The following is a 22,328-nucleotide window of genomic DNA, read 5'->3' on the forward strand; positions in this document are numbered from 1 at the left end:
CAGGCAATAGCAAAATCCAGTCTAATGCCCTGGCAGAGCACAAACAATTACCATCTGAACAATGTGTGCTCTCAGAGCATGGAGAACCAGGAAAAATTTTAAAAAAAGAAAAAAGAAAAAAAGAAAAAGGAAAAGGAAGCAAATCAAGTGAGGCAGCCAGTTTTTCAAGGGAGAGCAAAAGATCTCATTAATAACGAAGGACCCAGTGCAGGCACAAAGTGTCCTGAGGATTTCAAGCCTAAAAGTTACAGACACCTACAGTTTAATTGTCCTTCTACCCAGAAAACAAAGCGAAAAGGTTGATGAGAGGTGTCAGCCAAACACAGCTTGATTCAATGATCACAGAATCCCAGAATGGTTTGGGCTGGAAGAGACCTCAAAGCCCACCCAGTTCCAACCCCCTGCCATGGGCAGGGACACCTCTCACCAGACCAGGCTGCCCAAAGCCCCATCCAGCCTGGCCTCGAGCACCTCCAGGGATGGGGCATCCACAGCTTCTCTGGGCAACCTGGTCCAGGGCCTAACCACCCTCGGAGTAAAGAATTTCTTCCTTATATCTAATCTAAACCTATGCATTTTTTAGTTTAAAGCCATTCCCCTATGTCCTGTCACTACACTCCCTGACAAAAGAGTCCCTCCCCAGCTTTTCTGCAAGCCCCCGTTAGGCACTTGGAAAGCTGCTACAAGGTCTCCCTGGAGCCTTCTCTTCTCCAGGCTGAACAACCCCAACTCCCTCAGCCTGTCTTCACGGGAGAGGTGCTCCAGCTCTCTGAGCATCCTCATGGCCCTCCTCTGGACTCGCTCCAACAGCTCCATGTCCTTCTTGTGCTGGGGGCCCCAGAGCTGAACGCAGCGCTCCGGGTGGGGTCTCACGAGAGCAGAGCAGAGGGGCAGAATCACCTCCCTCGCCCTGCTGGCCGTGCTGCTTTTGGTGCAGCCCAGGATGTGGTTGGCTTTCTGGGCTGCAGGTGCACACTGCCAGCTCGTGTCGAGTTTCTTATTCACTGACACCCCCAGGTCCTTCTCAGGGCTGCTCTCAATCCATTCTCCACCCAGCCTGTATTTGTGCTTGGGATTGCCCTGGCTCAGGTGCAGGACCGTGCACTTGGCCTTGTTGAACTTGATGAGGTTCGCACAAGCCCAGCTTTCAAGCCTGTCCAGGTCCCTCTCCTCCTTCCAGTGTACTGACCGCACCACACAGCTTGGTGTTGTCCACAAACCTGCTTGAGGGTGCACTCAACATTACATTAAACAGCACCAGTCTCAATATCAACCCCTGAGGAACACCACTCATCACCGATCTCCACTCAGACATTCAGACCTTGCCTGCAACTCTTTCAGTGAGACCAGACAGCCAATTCCTTACCCACCAAGTGGTCCATCTGTCTAGTCCATGTCTCTCCAATTTACAGAAAAGGATGCTGTGTGGGACAGTGTCAAATGCTTTGCACAAGTGCAGCTAGATGACATCAGTTCTCTTACCTTATCCTCATCCTCCCTCCCAACTCAGGATATTCTGTGATTCTCCATACGGACAGAGCAAGGCACACCTTGAGCAGCATGACACAGGCAGTGCTCCTTACGTCTTGCCGCAGAGAAAATCTCGGCACTGAAAGGGTACCTCAGCACTCAGGGTCCAATCCCCTTGACCTTTGGGCTGGCAGTTTTGGACAAGAGAGCCTGTTAGTAACGCTTGTGTCAGAAGTGAGGAGGCTGATGAAGAGACACACTGGTAAAAAAGCATGCTGAGATCACAGATTCACTTCACATCCATCATCCAAAAGATGATGGCAGTTCCGGTCCTTCCTCATATCTGCTGAATCAAAATTGGCAGCTGGGAGATGGAAAGCTTTTTCATCCCTGTGTTAATTTAGAGCCGTCAGTCATCTCAGCGCCTTTCAAGCAGCCAGACAGTACCCTCTCCCTGAAATCACCGTGAAACATTATCTTCTTGACTCAGTGTAGGTATCCATGCACATGACACAGAGAATCTTTGCTGACCTCAATTTTCAGCATCAGTACAAAATACCAAAAATACCACCCTCCCCAAACACTTCAGTTTTATAATTTTCACAGGTTATCTCATTTTGAGGTCACTACTAGGAGCCAAAAATCTCTTCACTCATTAATTTTGTTTTGAACATCAACATGAAGTCTCTAGTGCATTTGCTAATGCCTAAAATGAATTTCAGCTACGCTTCACTCAGCACTTCACTAAATAATTAGACTAACACACCCCAAACCTACCATCCTTTCAGGCAAAAGCAGTATAGGAATGAAAACTGTTGTCAAAGAAGAGGATCTAATTCATAATGAATTATTTTCGCACACGCACCTGAATGGAGTTTAGTCCTAGAAAGTTTGTTCAAAAAAATCAAAAGTCAGTCACTCCTGCCTCTCTCTAAAGCATCACGCACTGTAAGAAATACAGCTGTTCAGGCTGCCCAGGACAGAACAATTTCTGAAGCATACACACACCACTCTTTATGTGTCCAGATTAATTTAAGTACAGCTGGGACAAAAAAAAAAAAAAAAACCTTTGTAACGGAAGGTTTCATTAAAGAAACACTAGAGAATAACATAGCACATATCCTGCCTTTATGCTACGTGCTGATAACAGAGTCATCTTGAACACTGTGTATGGTTATGATCAACTCAGAAAATACGGTGAGGGAAGAGCAATGGAAGCTGTTTGGAAATTGAACCGTACATTAGAGAAATCTGAACTTCAAGCTAGGTAGAAATGAGAGGACATGACAATCACCACTATGACACTACAATCAAAACACCAAGAAAGCACAAGTTTTATGCTATTTACTCTGTAACAGTACAAGAAAAACAAGTGAAACCAAAAGCTTATTTAACATAACAAAGAAAAGTTGCTTATACATAGCACATAACTAATGTGCTGACTCAAACCACTGATTTCTGAAGCACAGATATTTGTAGGCCCACTAAGAACGTACAGTTTCAGTAAATCTTGCTACTCCATGGCATAAACTAACTGCTCAGTAGCTGAGGCTGAACATGTTATCCCAGGACTCTCTCACCAGAAGCCCTACGCTTTGGTCACCATCAGGAAAGATCACTGGCCTGGAAGAGCCACTGGAACAGAACAAAGTGAAAGGTTCTGGTACCCACCTCACGTGAAGAACTACAACATGACAGCAAGTACGGCTTTCACTAGGTTCCCAAGTAACTCACTGAGTCACCAGGATCACTGCTGCTGCGCTTCATGTATATCTTGAGGGACACTTGCCTGCCTCAAAGCTGAGAAGCTCTTAGGAACATGCCTATGACACCCTTGAACCAGTCACCTTCGGTACAGACAAGACACTAGGTGCAACAACACGGGTGTTGATGCAAGGATGCAAGTTGCAACCATGTCCTGAACGCTGGATAAAAACCCTGAAAAAGGCCCCTGCTGCTAGCACCTGAAGTATCTAGGTAAAGCTCTCACGTATCACAGACACCATGAGGGCTTCTTGCCAATAGTGACTTAAGGCTCTCCAGCCTACTCTGAGAGCATGGAAAGTCAAGGTCCTGAGCTGACAGATTAATGCAAATACAGGAGGAAGTGGTCAAAGTGAGAACAAGAACATGTTTTCACCCATGCCATGTACTCAGGTGAGGAAGCAACAAGCAAATAAATGAAGCAGAAGGCAGCCATCATTTACAGCTCTTCCTGGGCAACCAAGATGTTCTGCAAGGAAGCATTTGGCCATGAGACCCAACAGGCAACACCTGGCAACAAGGTGAGAGTTATGGCAGACCAGACAGTAAGAGCTAGCCAGTCGAGGGAAGAGGTCGTCCTGCTCTGCTGTGCGCTAGTGCGGCCTCACCTGTGTGCAGTTTGGGGTACCACAGTATAAAAAGGACATAAAACTTTTAAAGAGTGTCCAAAGGAGGGCTACGAAGATGCTGAAGGGTCTAGAGAGCAAGATGTATGAGGAGGGGCTGAGGGCCCTTGGTTTGTTCAGCCCAGAGCAGAGCAGGCTGAGGGGAGGCCTCATGGCGGCCTGCAGCTCCCTCACGAGGGGAGCGGAGGGGCAGGCGCTGAGCTCTGCTCCCTGGGGACAGCGACAGGACCCGAGGGGACGGCATGGGGCTGGGACAGGGGAGGGTCAGGCTGGGGGTTAGGGAAAGGTTCTGCACCCAGAGGGTGGTCGGGCACTGGGACAGGCTCCCCAGGGCAGTGGTCACGGCACTGAGCCTGCCGGAGTTCAAGCAGTGTTTGGACAGTGCTCTCAAACACATGGTCTGATTTTTGGGTGGTCCTGGGTGGAGCCAGGAGTTGGACTCAATGATCCTTGTGGGTCCCTTCCAATGTGGGATATTCCATGATTCTATGATTCTGTAACACCCTACAAAAAAAACAACAAAACAAAAGCACCACCCCGTCCACAAGCAGTGGCCTTGCACGCACCATCACAAGCCCCTGTATAGACTGTGGCTCTCTGTGCTGAAAGGAAACATCCTGCCCAGGCAGTGGCAACCCTCCCACAATGTCGTGTTCAAAGTGCCTTCTGGATGAGGCCATTGAGTCTAGAAAGCTCTATACCCCTCTGAGACAGGTCAGTATGGGGAGGCCAAGAGCTTGTTTCAAGTCTCAAGAGATCCTCTGCAATTACAACACTCCTGCTATGGGCTGAACCCCAAACTGCCATGACAGGACCAGACTCCTGGCACCTGGCTGACCACGTCCCCGTTCAATAGCTGGACTGAGTAAAGCAACTGCCAAAGGCAGAGCACAGTTCCCAGACTGTGGCTAGCTACTCTCGGCACACTGTCCCTCTCCAACACAACAGCAATAACTACTACTGAGATCAACACAGAGGGAAACTTGCCCACATGGTAACAAGATATACTTGCAGATTTATCATTCCCCATCTATATGCCAATGCACTTCAGGGTTAAGGAGGGAGAAGGAGAATCCTGCTCTTACTGAAGCCAGAAGATGTCTGGTGACTTCAAAGAGCCGTAGACTATGGCCAACATCCTTTCAGGTGACCATCACCATTTTGATTGGCACAGCTGCAGGCACAAGGTCATCATGCACAGGGCCTGAGCCTGCAGTATTATCACAACACAACACAAAACCAACACTGATAATGATACCACATTTTGATTAATTGCTTATTATTAATAATGACAGAAGAAGTGGTTTCTGGAGCTTGATAAACTCCTAACTCAAGATAACCCTTGTCATTAGCATCTATGCTGGACAGGAAATCATGTGTTCAGTCTTGTATCCATATTAACACAAGTTTGGATTTGTTCCCCCCCCCAACCCTCATGCTCCACATACATTTCAACACATATATGCAGATGGCTGACTTAATAATTCCTGCTAGTTTAGAGTAGTCAGTCAAGAGAGTTGCACTGATGAGAGAACGTGCAAACGCGATACAGGAAGTACAAATATAGCTAATTATTTACCTACCTGACCTCTGAGAGAGAGGTGGGAGGTGCAACTGGCTGAGGTTGGTAATAGGAATTCATGTAAATATATATTTGCATCACACAGCAATGCGCTACAAGAAAACAGTGCTTCTCTTACCATGAAAAAAGGTGCGGGACTCCTTGCTTAAGAAACAAAAGCAGATTCTGTGCTTCTGCACAACTGTATAATGACAGTGCCTGCTTATTGTTTTTACTGTATGAGGTATTCTTATGTACTTTTATTCTTTTCCAGGCTTTTCTCTCTCTTCTTTGCTTTAGTCTGCCCATAGAGCAGCTGAGTTGCACATAAATTGCTGTTGTACTTCAGCACAGGGGTAGAGGAAACAGGACCTGAGGTTTTTGGTTCAAAATGAGAATATGTCAAGCAAAAGAAGACAGCAGCTGTCTCAAAAACGCAAACTGGGCCTCAGATGAATTATAAAGAAGTGTGAAGCTGTCCCTCTGCTTTGACCTCCCCTCTACAAAATTACCTTGCTCAGTGCAACATGAACACATGCCAAAAGCCAAGCCCTGTTTATCACATAGGTTACCTCTGGGATAAGGTGAAACTTAAAGAGCTTTGGGAGCTGCTTGGTTTACACTCGTTAACTTCTCCTCTCTGGCACTTATAAACCTCAGGCTTGGCAGAGCGAGGGGCAGCTGGACCTCGGATCTTACCCAGAAGAGGAAGCACAAGAGCTCAACTATTTCACAACTCTGTTTAAACAAGGTTCTAGTTTAGTTTGCCTGTCTGGCCCACAAGTATAATAATTATACAACTGATGTTCAAAATTAGGCTGCAAGTGACCCAATAATAGCATAATTTAATTTAAAAAAAAGGATAAATCACCAACATGTGTTCAAAATCCATCTCTCTATTATTGCTATTTTTAATTTTAATTTCTTTTCAGATGGGCCTACGCGAAAAAGATTACTTAATTCTCTGTATAAGTGTATATAGAGCCTCAGGAAATGTTTTGAGACAGAATTCCAGTGCTGGCTAACATTTGCTGATATGCAAAAACATCACCAAATGAGATGAAGTTTTCCTACACTCCAGATTCTTTCCAACCTGTTCTCACAGCTGTTGGATAAAAAGTGTCAAAAAGTTAAAATGGAGATGCACTTGAATCATAATAACCATTATCTGACAGATCTCTCTAGAAATCATTTTGTACCAGGAGAGACTGAAATTTCCAAATGACAGCCAAAAATAGTGTTTTGATGAAAACTTGCAAAAACAAAACAAAACAAACAAAAAAACACAACAACTCCAACCTTCCAATTTTGTATTTCTTTTCTGGAGATGATTAAAAGCATCTTACCCTGGATTATGCAGCTCAGTATGGGCCCCTAATAGAAGACTTTATTGCAAAATTGCCGTATGACTGAGTGAAACAATGGCTTCTTTATTAATATTTTAAAGACTCCTGAGGGAAATGCTGTACAGCTGAAATGCCCTCAGTGAAAGGTTCATTGCCATGCTATGCACTTCTGCTGTGTAATGTTTTACAAGCTGTGCTGCCCTGTGAATGGGGAGAGTTAGTTCTCAGCTGGTAGAGGCAGCTTGCATAATACCAGACAAGTTAATCGGTAACAAGCAATGCAGGAGACCTTTGTTCAGAATGTGACATACACAAATTCCACACTAAGCACATTGACGCTTCTGAGAGTTACTCATTGACATGCTTTATTAAATTGCTTGGACTATACCTTGATGCACCAGCAAGATTAGTTTAACAGAGCCGCATCCCTCTGATGCCTTCCATCCTAAACTGTTGCGTTACAACCTAAACCCAGCGATCAGCTCCCTACTGGCACAACAGCATTTCCAGGGTGGATGATAGCCACCACCTTGCAGCACGCCCACGTGTCGAGACAGTGGCAGCGGGCAGGAAAGAAAGCAGCGAGCAGAAAAAGGCGAGTTGGCAGGGAGCAGAGTGCTTCTGTAACAGGACTCCGTTCTTACGGAAGTGGTTATGGGAAGCATCTGTCGTGCTCGCCCGCCACAAGGTGAGTGCCTCCCCGTCCACTCTGAATAGCTTGCTAGAACAACCCCCTCCTCCCAGCCTCCTCAAATAAAAGCAAAGGGAAAGGAGGTACAAGGTGTGCTTCTCATGGCACTGTTTGGAAAACCAGAGCAAGGTACAGCTGGCTTCTAGCAGGTGGAAGGCAGCACCAAAAGCCCAGGAACAGCACAGCTCTTAACACTCATCAGACCACTTAGGTAATAGAGAGCCTAAGAAAAACAGTGCTGTTTTGCATCGCCCACAGCACTTGTCTGGACAAAATGCATCTGCTGAACTGGCCCATCCTGTCACTGCTTGTCGTATGACATTGCCTCCCATCTCCCCAAGGCTGGATTCAACCAGCTGAACTTCCTACTGCCAGAACTTGTCCGAGTCTCTGCCTGTCAGACCACAACAGGTAGTCTTTGCAGGTGGATGATACTACTTGTTTGCTCAGAAACAGTAAGCCCGTCTCACTGGTGTGAGGCTGTGCAGGGGAAAGAAGAGCTTCCAGCAGTAGGCTGCATGGTCTGCCAGTCCCCAGCCTCCCTCTTGAGCACCACTGCACAGCTGAAATTTAAAGGAGCAATGGGGGGAAATACAGCAAACCATCATGACATCTCTCCAAAAGACAAACAAACCCCACTCGTCTTTGATAACAGCAAAATCATCCCCCTTCAACAGATTATTTTCATGTCTGTGAAAGCCACAAATAGCTCTGAGAAAGCTGGCAAGGGGGAAGGCCAGCAAACGATACTAAAGGAGGCTCTCACTACTGCCTGGCTGGAAAGCTGCCGGTGACACTGAAAACTGACACACGTCCCTCCGCAGTCCCAGTCCCCAAGGCAGAGCCTGACGGCACCCGGCGGCCATGTGGAGGCACACATGTGGCACCCTGAGGAGTCAGTGGAGAGAGCACTGATGGAGACGCAAGACCCAGAAGAAAGTTGGCACATCCTCCACTCCCATAAAAACTGGCTGAACAGCTCACCCTCCTCTGCTGTTTCGTACATGGCCTACCAGACACACAAAGGCACAGGTAAGCACACTCCCACAGCATTTGCCATGTTATCGGCCACTGGAAGAATTAGTCACCTAATAACATTATCTCCCTCAGCAACGGGGAGAAGGTTATCCCACCCAAAATTCACGCTTCGACCATTTTGTTGCACCAATGACAGCATCCTCTCCCTACATATATATATATATGTACACACACATATATATACATGTATGACTAAGCATTTTTCAGTAATGCAAAGAAGCCCCAGGGACTGACTCTGCCCCATACACGATGGCACAGGAATATAAAGCTCACATGGACAGTTCAGACACTCAGGCTGCACCTCACTGGAGAGACCTTTCAGGTTACCCCAGAGGCATGCAGTCTATCGCCCCCCGAGTGTCTGGCTGCAGTACAAATGCCCTTAAGGAACCGCTCACAAAAATACCGTGAACTGCACAGTCTGAGCAACAATTTACAGGCCGAGCATGACAAAACCCCCAAATACTGGTTTTGTAATAACTGCAGGTCTAGGATAGCAGTTTTTTTAATGGCTTCAGATTACATGGATTCCTGCATAATCTGGAAGGTGTTCAGCCACTTGAGATAACAAGGAACTAAGGTGTGTGTACAGCACCACCTCCTGTGGAGAGTTTATTCATTGTACCTCCAGTGATGTGAGACCTTCACTGACTGATTTTTAATTTTCTTTCACTTCTTTAAGGGGACATATAAATTGCGAAGCCTGTTAGCCACAGCACCTTATATCGAGTACTTCAATTAAAACTAGCCTAGAAATGACTAATTTCAAGAAAACTTGTTTGTCTAGGGAATGCTGATTCATTAGATCCAATGGTTTGCAAACACTTATTTCAACAAGACACTTATCAGAAATGTTCCTCAGGTCCAAGACGGTGAGTTGAGTCAGAGCGTAGATGCAAAACTGTCCCCGGTCTGTTAAAAAGAGAATGTATTTGGCATACAAAACATGCATGTTCCAGTCCTTGCTCTGATTCAGATGGAATATGAATCCAGGTGAATACTGTAATTGTTTGCTTGGTTGAAATAGTACGTGATTTACATAAAATAGAAAAAACTGCCAAGACAAGACGTAGAGTGGCACCTGCTTTGTATTTGGGAAACAAATGCAAACCCCTGCTCTGAATGAATATCCTAGGCAACAACATCAGGATCTGAAAAATAAATAATGTGTGGCTTTAGCTGTTACCTGCGAAACCCCACCATCTTGTAAACACTCCATGTCTTACAGAATCCTTTCTCTACTTCCTCCTTTCTCTCCTCTCCCCATTACAATGGAAAGCTTACAGCAAAGCTGAGAAAACAGACTGTTCTGAGCTATTTGTGTCTATCCATTGTCACTTGTGAAAATACATTTTGTACTGACAGAGGACACACAAGTATATGAAATCAATAAATAAGTGCCTGGCCCAGTAAGTCAAAGTGCTCATCCAAGAGCATTCAGGGCAATATTCTCCTTCCTCCTGTATCCGCATACCAAGAAAAAAAAAAAGTAGTTACAGCTTTACAACTGAAAATACACAGATTTTTCCACATGGCCAGTTGCATTTTAGGCTCAACTGCATCTCCCCTCATCTCCTGCGCCAAAGCGAGTTATTCATTAACTCTGATATGCTTCAGTCACTGCCCAAAACGTGAAGTAGTTTGTAGAACAAAGACAGGAGTTAAGGGTCAAACTGTTGGGAGCAAGTGCTGCTGTTTGGTTTTCGGGGTTTGGCTTGTTTGTTTGTTTGTTTTTTAGATTAAAAAGTGAACTTTCCTTTTTCCAGGTACATGGAAAAGGAGTCCAACAGAAAACACTGGAAAACTACTGCACTACATTAATAAAACACACTGTTCTAAAACTAGGTGTGTAAGCTGATCCTTAGTTAATTAGCCCTTGTTCCTGAGACAAGGAAGAGTTGAGAGTTGCTCTCTCTCCTTCCCCCAAGTACTCCTTCCTTGGTCATGATTTTGGGAAGAAAGTTCACTACCTTCCCTTTCTAGTGACCATCAACTAAGTATGAACCACTGAAGTTACCTAGAGTTTGACTATTAACTTTAGCAAGCATCTGATCCTCAGTTATCTAACTCATCTCCTCTAAACAGTCAAGCTCCTTGCGGCACTGCTTACCCTGCAGATGTGCACACACAACATGAGGCCACAACAGAGCCAGGGCTGTGGCAGGGACCCCTAATAAGCTGCTTTAGCATTAGCAGTGTAAGTAGTCCGCACGCTGGCTGACAGACACAGCTAAGGCTTTCTTTGTACAAACCCACTGGGCTCATTTCAAGCTCCGAGATACTGGAGGATCTACTCTGCAGCTCTTCAGCCTGTAAGGAGAGGCTGCACTGGAAATGGGAGCATCTGTAAAAGGATGATTCAGCCATAAAACATGGTCAAGGTTGTACAGGAGTTCTGAATCAAAGGCAGTAAACACCATTATTTCACTGTCTATCAGACTGGCTCTGCCTGCTTTTGGGGCTGTAACAGTTGGCTAAGGCCTGCCTCTTTGGTTGACCAAGAGTTTCAGAAAGCTTACTACACAGCATCCTCTCTCTCTCAAAAAAAAATAAAATATTGGGCTTAGGAGAGGTGCAGAACCTGGAAAGATTCGGAAGAATAATTAAGCTATTTCCTATTCTGCAAAGAAAAAAATAGAATACAAAAGGTATAAGTGGTAGGAAGTAGGGGGAAAAAAAGTGTTAACAATTTCATGCCATTATTTGTAATAATGATTCTGCAATTTCTGTTCTAAAACTAGTTGCATTTAGTATTTCATTTTGGAGAAGATAAATATAAGTCAGAACATCTTCATACAGAATTTCAGAGCCAAACACTTCCATGCCAAAATCTGAAAAGTGGTTCGGCCAAGCTCACATAAAATCAGCACCAGATTTAAAAATGAAACTCTGAGGTTCTTTGGCCTGAATTCAGATCCCAAACACCTTTTTCATCAGCAAAAAGGAATGCAGTTTGCATATAGTCTGGGGTTTCAAGCTATACTGAGTCATATCTGAAATGGAGCAGTAACACGGTACAAACAATGCCACCTGAAGAAATGAAAGAGATTGCTAGTGATGAAATCCTTTTCACTGGGGTTTTAAAAAGGACTGTTCAACTTTGTAGTACAAACCTGGTAGCCTAGATTTCTCTCTGAAATTTCAGTCTATAAAGTTATAGCAGGGGTACATTTACTCCAGACTCCGTCTCTACTAATCTGTTATCCAACAATGATACTGTAAAGTTTTTATTGGAGCAGCAGCTTTAACATCTGAGCAATAACAACATCTGCTACCAGAACATGGACATAACGAGTGCACACTAACACTATGCTGAAAGAATCAAGTTCCACTGCTACATATGGACACCGAGCCAACACAAGACCGCCGAGGTCCTTCTCTATGACAAGCTCCTTATCTGAGTTCACCTCCTCTGAGGCTGAGGATAATTGCTCTGTTAAACTTAATATATTAAAATGTTCAGTTGTCCATTAAAGAATGGAAACACTATCATTCATTGAATGGCATATTTCCTAAAAACATTACTTTGGCTCAGTGCCTTTGGCTGAAGTTTCTTTCTATGGTTGTCTTGCATGCCACAGTCACTCTGCTCTAGCCCAGCACATGCAGCACTGTTACAGCTACTGGGGCTGGGAGTGTGGAAGGTCTGATTTCTGCTTGCCAAGCAAATCAGATGTCTGTGACTGGTTTCCCACAGAAAAGCTTCTGAAGGAAGTCTCTTGTAACGATTATCTCTGCACTTACTGTATCGTTTCTTCTTCATCAGCTGTGACAAGCTTTTCCACTTAAACAAATCCAGAAGTTTTATTTTATTTTGCTTACCTACAACATTTTCAGGAAGCTACATTCCTTACGAAACGCAGATTTAAGCAAACTCCAAAACGTACAGTTCCAGCAGTAAAAAGGTTTCCATATTTTACTTCACAATGTTTATTTGCTAAACAATGAAAATAAAACATTTGCTGCTTTGTTACGTTCATTAAATAACACTAACTGATGTCCTTTAGAACTGCTGGTTTAACGTGGACTGTATATAAGAAACTACAGACAGATGAAGAACCACATTCTGTGTACAATTATGCCTAAGATTAAAAAAAAAAAAAAAAGAAAAAAAAAAGAGAGAAAGATTTAGATTTAGATGGAAAAACAACAAACTGTTAAAATGACCAGTCTGCCATGGGAACTGCAAAGTGTGCAGTCAAGAGCAATACTAGATCAAGAAGTTAGGTTTTGAATAGCCTGTGGGATTCAAAGGACAAACACACGTAGTGGAGAACTTCCACTTGAGAAAGAACTCCAGCCTTAATTTTTGTTTTGGAGAAGCAATTCACCTGCTTTGTCCCACACACCTCGCTTACAGTAGCTATGAACTAATTTTAAACCACCAGCAAAATCGGGTTTTAGTTGCTTTGCATCACCAGGCAGCATAAAGGAGCCAGACTGTGAATATGAGAGAGAATTCTGCTTAAGTACTAAAATGCCTTGTCAGTGTTGATGAGACTTATTTTCCCTTGCAGGTTACGCCTTTTTTTCTGCTGCCATCTAAAAGCCATGACGGATAGATTTTAGGCGCATGGTGACAAATACCTGTTTGCTTTTTTAAATCCAGACACCTTGGGCAGAAATGAAAAGTTGTCAACTTTTAATGACAGCTTGGAAATGGTTTAAAAAGCTTTAACTTTGTTGATGTTGGCTGCAATTCTCAGTTAACACTATGCTACTCTTTAAGCTAGATGCAATTTCCTGGCAAACAGCACTTTAACCCACACATCTAATTTTACTTCATGAAGGGAGATCATGACGCAGTTAGCTCTTCCTCTTCCCTCAATGAAAAAACACTTTTGGTAGCATAAAATTATCCAAGCTAGGAAAACTCTTGCTGCTCCATCATAGTGATACACTCTGACAGCAAACCGCTCACAAATACACATAGAAAGTACAACAGAAGCTATGCAAGCACCTGAGAAACATCTGCAGTGATGAAGAGATCCATCCAAGATGCCACTGACACGCCACTTCAGCCCCCCTTGTTCAGACCTCATCTTTGGGGCATGGCACTAGGTGAGTCAGCTTGTTCTGGGTTTCATAGTGAGTACTTCTGTCTTTATGAACTCCCTTAATTTATTTTTTTCTCATTTTATTGGACTTTAATGAAAGCGTACAACACCAAAATCAAATAATAATTAGTAAGTTAACATAAAGCACAGGAAATTCCAACTGACATGCATAATTATCACCATCTACCAAGAAAAATGTTGCCTAGGTGGAGAACTTGAATCCCTAGTTCCTGTGGTATCCCTGGCCTGACACAAGCTCTCTGTAGAGACAATCCAGACTGGGAGTGACGGTAGTTACCCAAGATGTCCTTGCAGAAACACTGTTAGGCGTTGGTATCCAGTTGCAAGTATACATTCAGCCACACAGAAGACTTAACTTTCATTTCAGCAAGTATTTTATTGTACTATATTTGCTCAAGAAAAGTGCATGGATAAGTTTTTACAGTATCCTAATTAAATGAGTTAATTGCCCTTAATAAGCTCTTTGCTTTTGTTTCTCATTGTTCACTGGTCTCCAGCAAGACTATTCCACATATAAAACACTTGAACAGCTTAAAATAGTGTCAAGCACAGCTTTTCACTTAAAATTTCCTACAATATAAAAGCATATGTTTATCTAGCAGCTCTTACCTCCAGAAGTCCATCTTCAGGTAGGTCCGTGCAGTGGACAGCATTCTGAATCTTGTTCTTCCCAAAGAGAGCACGCAGAGTTCCAGGTCGGAGATGACGGGCTATTTCCTGTTTAACACAAGAAAATCAAAAGACCTGGTGAATGACATGATGCAGTAGAATCTTATAAAGCAAAGCTTTATTATTATATGCATCTGTGGTACAGTATAAAAAAATGAGGAGGGAAATTCCAGCTTGCACTACACAGGCACAACTGCTGGAAAGCCATGACCAAAACTGTGAAAACTGCTTGAAACTGGGCCAATTAAGCCACGTTGGGTGGGATGCAGGACCCTCCATATTACAGATCCACCCTCCTGGCATTTATATTAATGTAGTTAGCTCGTGTTAACAACTTTGCAGCTCTCAAGCACAGAATGTTCCTGTCCTTAGTGAGCAGACACTAGCATGCCACCTTGTAGACTGCCTCTGCTACCACTGTACTCTCTGCCTCAGTACTTGACATTTACGAGACCGAACTACTGAGCAGCCAGGCTTTCAGCCTTTATTGCTGCTGTGCTTCCATGCAGTGTGATTCCAGACTCTTTACAACTTGCTCTGGTCTTTGTAGTTGACATTTCAACCCTCTTTTCTTTATCCATGATACCAAACTTCTCCTTGGCCTCCCAGAGTACGTTTTTTTATTATAGCAGATACCACTCAGATCTTGAGACAACACTCTTCTCCCATCTCTTCACTAGGGTGAATCTCCCATCTTATACCTCAGAGGACTGCTTTCATTGGCTCTTACCTCCACTGTGCTCTTTCAAGTGCAGCAGCCATGCCGCACTTTTCTGCACTACCACCTTGCAGACTTACCTTTTGACCTTTATCCTATGCCAACCATGCTAAGCCTTGTTGGTCCCTCCTCCCAACGCAATGGTGATTTTTTTCCAAACCTCCCTCATGGACAATATGCCTCCTTTTAAAACTAAGTGGTGATGGCATTAACCCAACTACCCCTCCTTAAAACCCTTTTGACATTCTTCCATTCTTCCTTTCTAGGGAGCACTGCTGCCAGCAAGGGGACAAGGCTGAATGCAAACTCAGGTTATAGCTACTGAACAACAACAAAGTACTCTTCCTTGCCAGCATAGCATACATCAGCCACTTTCTGACAAGACACCGGGTTTATTAGGGCGTAATCACTTTGGAAGTGGCCAGTGCAGTTTTGGTGTGCCCCTCCCAGATGTTTGCTTCGGTGTCACAGCCAGAGGTTACTGCCCCCACAGCCGAGTCACCAGACTGGATTGTCCGAGCGTTTCTTAACTTTCCGTGTCAAGTGGGTTCAAAACAACTTCAGTTGTGGCTCTTGTCTGACCTGGAAAACTTTGCACAGGTACAGATGAGCACCACTTGCAAGATGCACGCTTTCATCTGGGAAGGCAGTGAATGTTTTAAGCTAGTCCCAGAAGACCTCAGAAGAATATATCTGCCAGCAACCTTCAGCTGCTTTCCAACTTCACCCACTTGTCATGTCTCATTCCTAAACTAAGACAACTGGACTTTCTGGGCAAGATCTTCTCTTAGCCGAACAAGCCCTAGATATTTTCCTGTAATAACAATTAACAATCATGGTGATCTACTACCTAATAAACCTAGATCTGTTTCCTGTGGTGATCTGCTACCCACCTGAAAGGCAAACTGCTTTAATGTTTGAAATGTATATAACCCAAAACATGCTACAAGATGTTTCAGTTCACCATTGCTACAGTGTGCATGTCATAGGTCATACAGGATCTTTGAAGATGGATGCCTGCCAGGGATGTCTGAATAAGATAACCTTGACATTAGGCAAATTTTGTTTCAGAGGAAAGTTCAGGAGTTTCAAACTAAAAAAAAAAAAACAAAAAAAAAAAACCTATAGTAGAAAAAAACCTCCTTACTCTTCTCACTAAAGCCCTGTGCTAAGAATGTCCGCTGGAGAAATGAAGGTCGCATACCAGTCAACTATAGCTACATAACACTTAAATCAAGCCTTCCTTAAAACAACTGTTGATTCCAGTAATAACTAGCTCGTCAGGAAACTGGCAACAACATTAGGATATCAATTCTTTAAAGTAAAGTTTGGGCATATTAGAAAAAATGTTTGTGGCTATGGAACCTTTAGGAATACTTTAGTAAGAAATAGCTCCGATCTCAAAAATTAAACACAAGATGAAACACCGAACTTTATCTCTTATGCATCAAACTCTTTGGCTAAAACTGTTCCCTCCTCCCACAGGTCCAAAAATGACGCTTCTTTTGAAACTTTCCCAAGTTCTCTCTCCTTCCTCACCAAACCCATTTTCCTTTTTTTTTCTTTTCTTTAAAAGCACTTATGGCCTCCTGATTTATCATTTGTCCTGTGTTCTCATTTCTGCTTCACAACTTCACAATAGAAGACTTCATTTTTTTCTTCACTTGGACTCACTCACTCTCACTGATGTTGGCAAAAGTTTTCACTTTTGCTGTATGTGATCTCCTGTTCTTCCCTCAATTTTTCTACATGGGTTGTGACACATCCTCCTGCCCTCCTGAACATTATCTTGCACAAAAACTGAAATTTCTTGCACAAAAGGGACTGATTCTCTTCTGCCTGGCATTGGAGTAGATCAGAAGTACCCAAACGTAGGTCATGCAGCTCTTTACATTGTTAGCACTAGATTAACAAGAATCTAAATTAACCTTTCGTGTCATCAGTTAATTAACAGTATGAGAGGTAAGGCATTCTCTGCTTACATTTACATAGCCAAAAAAGGGCAATAATCATCAATTCCAAAGTGTCACTAGTCCATCTCATAACACCACTGAGAACCTCCCAGGGAATAAGGTATCAGTAAAGGATGAGAATACAAACAGATATGTGAACCATATATAGGCATCTTTGTGTATGTACAATTGAAAATCTTGGGAATGTTTCAGGGAGGGGGAAGAGATTTCCTTACAAAACTTGGTCCTCAAAGCACATCTTAATATATGCTCTTCTGCTCTATGACATGATGCTTGCCAAGCATTTTATTTATAGTTTCTCAACTGCAACAGCAAATAGATACAAATATAATACTTGGCTTGGGGGTGTATTCTTTTTTTCCTTTTAATCTTTTTTCATAAGCTTGCTGCTTGAGCCTCAGAATATGTGTTTTGCATAGTGGTTTTCAAAAACTTTTTCAAAAGAGTCAAGGCAATGCCTCCAAGTTGCACCAGGGGAGGTTTAGATTTGTATCAGGAAGAATTTCTTCACAGAAAGGGTGGTTAGGCATTGGGATGGGCTGCCCAGGAAAGTGGTGGGGTTGCCACCCATTTAGGTATTTAAGGGATGTGTGGATGCAGCTCGTAGGGGCACGGTTTAGCAGTCAACTTGTAGTATTAGGTGGATGGTTGAACTTGATGATCTTCAGAGTATTTTCCAACCTAAATGATTCTATGAGGATGTGATGAGGGAGGAGTTAAGAACAGCTCCAGCTGCTCTACCATATGCATAAGAGGGGAGGAACATGTGTGTGCAGGAACTTCATGCACATGTGCAAACGAGGATGCCACAAACTTGCATCTCACATGAAGAGTACTCTGTGTCTGCAACAAATCAAACAGGAGATGCTGTACCAAAAAGCTTCACCCTCTTTGGTCTCGTGGAGCAGGCTATTTGATCACACATTACAGGCTGGGCTTTGATCTACTTCCAGCCCTTTGAAGAGCCTTGTCCTCCTACATAAGTTACAGATGCATATATTTCATGTTTTTATCATATAATTGTGCCCTGTGCAACACTGCTTGTATGAAGTGCTTAGCACATTCCAAAATCTTTCTACACGAGCAAAAGAAAACAAAAAATTCACCAATAACATCTGTAAAGTACTACATCAAAATCAGACTGAAAAATCGTAAACTTACTTCATAAGCAAAGCTCATGAACCACTTTTCATTCAAACAGTTGCTTTTTCATGGACTAGACAGGAAGTTGTACAGAACAGTAGCATATATTCCAGCCAAACCTGCAGATTTCAAGTAAATACAGCCAGGTATTTTAAAGCATCTGTACTGAATGTTTACTTGGGAATCCAGAAAGGCAGAAAAGTAAGTGCTCTTAAACACTTCTGTGTGCTTTGTTGTTTAAATGGCATTCAACCTAAAACCAAAGAAGCAAACACTGACTCTGTTTAGCAACCATTCCCTCCTTCCTCAGTGGGAAAAAAACAAACTCTTTGGTGCCTTCATCACCAAAAACACAGAGCAACTTCTACAGCTTAGAACTGTGTTCCACTAAAACATGAACTAGAATAGGAACCTTGCATTTTTTTGCCAGTTATTTTGAGTGAAACAGAATAAAAATAAGAGAGTTCATGATCTATCCCTCTCCTACCCATAGTGTGCTACCAGCACTAGTTCATTCTTTTAGGTTTGCTTAAAGACCAGCAGCATTTAGAGAACTTCTTGGGTTGTAAGAAACTCTGCACAGTCACCTCAAAGCCACAGCAAAACATCTTGTTTTCCTTCTCCACCTGAGTCCTGACTGAGCATCTGCTCCTTGCTCTTCTCAGCATCCCCATTCACCACCCCTTCTGAAAGCTTTATGTTGACTTGGTCTCCCACCCTGTGCTCAGGAAGCTTCTTCCTTCTCTGGCTCTCCATGCTCAGCTGCTGTCATAAAAGAGATGGTCCCTCCTTGTGAGGGTGCTAAATGATTTAGAAGGCAGTAGCCAGACCCAGGCAAACAAAGCAAGTACTTTCTCCTTTGACGGACCAGCTACACCCTTTTCAGGAGAACAGAACCCATGTTAACTGGGAACAAACAAGGAAAGTTCCAGCACGTTCCGTGGAATTTGTCTGGCCAAACCTTAGCCATCTGAAAGCTGATGGCACCTGAGTTTCCTCTGAAATGAGTGGAGAGTGATAAGCTCTTTCAGAAGAAGATTCCTTTGCAGCACAACAGCTATGTAAGGCAGGTAGGATAAGTGCCTCTCTTTTCTCTTCCCATCATCACAGCTCCTCGGTTGACTTTTATTTTCGGGAATTTTAGCACCAGTGACACACTGCTGGTTGCAGCAGGGAGCCCTACAGAACAGTCATTCTGACAGAAGCCATCAGCAAGAAGTAAAATGATAAAAGCAGCACAGACTCTGTTATGCAGAACACAATACTAGACAAGAGTCTCCTGTAATGCTTATTCAAGCTAAAGAAACACCTGAATGCTACTGTTACAGTGGGAACAACTTTGCTTGATCAGCCTGATACATCCTTCACAGAAGATCCTCCCATCTAAAGACAAAGGCTAAACTCAAAATCAAATCTGTGGTCACAGATGATCTTTTGCACACAATATATCACAAGGGCTCGCTTGCCTCACTTTGCTTTGCATGCTTTCTCTGCTAGTCCATACTTCTCTCAAAATCTAAGCAACGAAATTTTATATGGATGCTTCCCCTGCAACTACCTCAGTGCTGACCTGGTTTATGTTCCTGTTTCATGCAGTGAGCCACCTTACACTCAACATCGACTGCAGCAGAAGAACATGACATCTGAGGCCTATTTAATTCACCAAATGCAGTCCTAAGCCTTCTGTCTCTATCACTGAGAGAAAAACCTACGTAAGATGGAGCTGTCATTGCTGTACAGTCTTTAACTGGGTAAGAAACCATTCTGCCCTGAAAGCTGGGGCCCTTCTGTTGACAAGTATTTCAGAAGAATTCTAAATACAAAACCAGGTCAATGTTAAAGAGAATGCAATAGGTTTCCTTCAGCTTTCATTTTACAAAGAAATCCAGAACAGAAGTCTCTTGTTGACAGAGTGACACATTTTCTTTTCTCTGTGTCCACATCAGCTGCAGCAGCGTCATGTACATATATGGACTTAATATCGAAGGCCTTATGCACACTTCCAAGGGAGTCAATGTTATCAGAAAGTCTTTTGTACGTTCTGCATACAAAAAAAAGTCACACCAAAACAATCCCCTCCAAACATACACACACACACCCCTCACCTTTTAATCGTTAGTACAAAATGAAGTGATATACAGATCCCCAAGAATCTGGGAAGGTTTCACTGATTATACTAAATTTCTCTACAAAATTTAGCATGATCTTGCATCCCCTGAGCACTGCACATTCGACCTAGATATTTAAGTTATCTTCTCCTGATTGATGATAAAATATTTATGCCCTCAATCACTGGCTGTTCTGACAAGTTTCTTTTAGCTTTAACTGAGCCAAGTCTGTGTGCCTACAGTTACGTACTTGAAATACTGTGGCTGTAAAGGTTTGTTCAGCAAATTAAATCATCTGATCCAGGCAACAGCAACCAAATTTTCAATTGCAAAGCTGTAGAAAGTGCGTCAGAGACTCATCTCCTTCTGAAATCAAATAGTTTTGCAACAGAAGCAGCAAGTAATCAAACCATAGTTTATTGTGTTACAAAAGCCCGCTCTAGCTTGAGCAAAAAAAATAAATAAATTATCTGCTTTTCTGTTTACTTTAAAGTCAGCCTACCCCTGAACTACCAGTCTGAAGCCCTGTATCTTCTGGAATTTTTGCTAACGGATGCTCCAGTGTTGGCAGGCTTTCCTGAAGCTCACAAGTCTGTAGAAGTTGTTATACTGTCTGCTTCTCACCCTCCATCCCCTGAGGCACTTTCATCCTCTCCGCTTCACTCCCACACATTCCCTACCAAGCCTTCTCACTGGCGGCCCAAAGGTGCTGCACCAACTCTCCACAGACTTTTCTGTGGGCAGCAAACGTGGCACATTTGCCAGCCTGAGATAGCTTTTTTAAAGGTCTTGGCACTTCTTGTTGTTGCTTGAGCAATTCTAATGATAACCTCCCTGCTAAGAAATTTATTTACTGTTGTATTCGTGTGCATATCTGACACAGTCAATGGGCTGAATTTAGATAAGAGTAAGCAGGCATATTTCAGAGCTACACGTAAACTATATTTGATGGTGAAGTTTTGAGGATAACTGACATACCAAATGTAAGTTGGTCACAAAATAAGAGTAAACACAAAATATCTAGCTATCTTAGTGTATTACCTGGGTGGAACAACAGATATTTACTTTACTTGACAAGATGGAAAAAGCAAGCATTTAACAACAACCAAAACCAACTAACCCCACAGGACATCAGAAAATACAGTATAACTGAATTTGATTATTAGTTGCTTTACTTTAAGCTTTAAGGGTGAAATAATGGCCCTACTGATGCTTTTCCACTGCCTTCAATGCATCCAGAATTTTATCCATTTATTAATTCACGTGTAAAATAAGGATTAAAAATTACTAAGCTGCAGGGGATATTTTGGGATTTCATTAATTCATGTTAGCAAAATATATGGAGAGTCTCCAGTGAAAGCCACTATGAAGTTGCAAGACATTATTTTTAGTCTGCAGATATTTTGGCTGAGTTCTCCCTTCTAAGAACAAGATAATTATAAATTATCTTTTCCTCAGAAATCTTAGAGGCAGAATTCTACATTTGCAAAAGCTGTCCGGATATATGAACTTCACACTTTGCAAATCAGAGAAAATGGCTTCTAAAATTCTACCAAGGTTTCTCTAGCTGAACCAACTTGGGCCATCCACTTCAACAGAACATGCAGAGAGATCGAAAGGCAAAACCCACAAGTCTGCTGCAAAACCCAGCGATCCTTCTCACTCCAAGAGAATGCTTTCCCTTCAGCTCTGTGCCCTGAAGCCTCTCCTGTTCAACATCAAGCTTTTGCTTGGAGGCAGTAGTGCTGCCACCTCTTCCCACACAGTAGTAAACAGCTCTGTTCTGAGGGAAGGAATTGGTCAGTATTTGCGTTGTAACTGTTTCTAAAAGCCCCTCCTGTGTTCAGGACCAGTTGTACTAGTCAGTGTTCCTATACCAAGAGATGGTTTCTGGCCTGAAAACCTTACCGTACGAACAGACACAAAGAAGACAAGAAAATAGGAGCAAAATGGACCCCATTTTTCAGCATGGGAAAGCAAGAAAGGGAGACATTGATTTCCCAGGAACACAAAGAAAAATGAATGTCACAAGCTCATAAACTCAAAGTCTAGCTCTTAGCTCAGATCTCCTGAATCCCGGGCCAGTTACTCAACTATTCTCTCTCCCTGATTTAATGCTGCTTCAATTCCAGTGTAGTGCTCT

General features: G+C 43.1%; 1 protein-coding gene and 1 long non-coding RNA gene across 5 annotated transcripts in view; one reads left to right on the top strand and one right to left on the bottom strand.

Annotated features, from left to right (window-relative positions):
- NME7 (NME/NM23 family member 7) overlaps window positions 1-22,328 on the bottom strand; it is a 97,034-nt gene that overhangs the window by 4,178 nt on the left and 70,528 nt on the right. For 3 of the 4 annotated variants that reach the window (XM_048058193.2, XM_066990396.1, XM_048058194.2), the window contains one exon: window positions 14,184-14,291. In XM_048058193.2, coding sequence (XP_047914150.1) covers window positions 14,184-14,291 — 108 coding nt within the window. Of the gene's footprint in view, window positions 1-5,613; window positions 9,409-14,183; window positions 14,292-22,328 lie in introns of those variants that run through there. The other variant, XM_066990395.1, reaches the window with a different exon arrangement.
- LOC125182112 (uncharacterized) lies at window positions 7,325-10,493 on the top strand. Its single transcript, XR_007161143.2, has 3 exons — window positions 7,325-7,455; window positions 8,283-8,490; window positions 10,263-10,493. It is a non-coding gene; the product is annotated as an uncharacterized lncRNA (long non-coding RNA).

Source organism: Anser cygnoides, chromosome 1, assembly GCF_040182565.1.
Source record: "Anser cygnoides isolate HZ-2024a breed goose chromosome 1, Taihu_goose_T2T_genome, whole genome shotgun sequence".
NCBI lineage: Eukaryota > Metazoa > Chordata > Aves > Anseriformes > Anatidae > Anser > Anser cygnoides.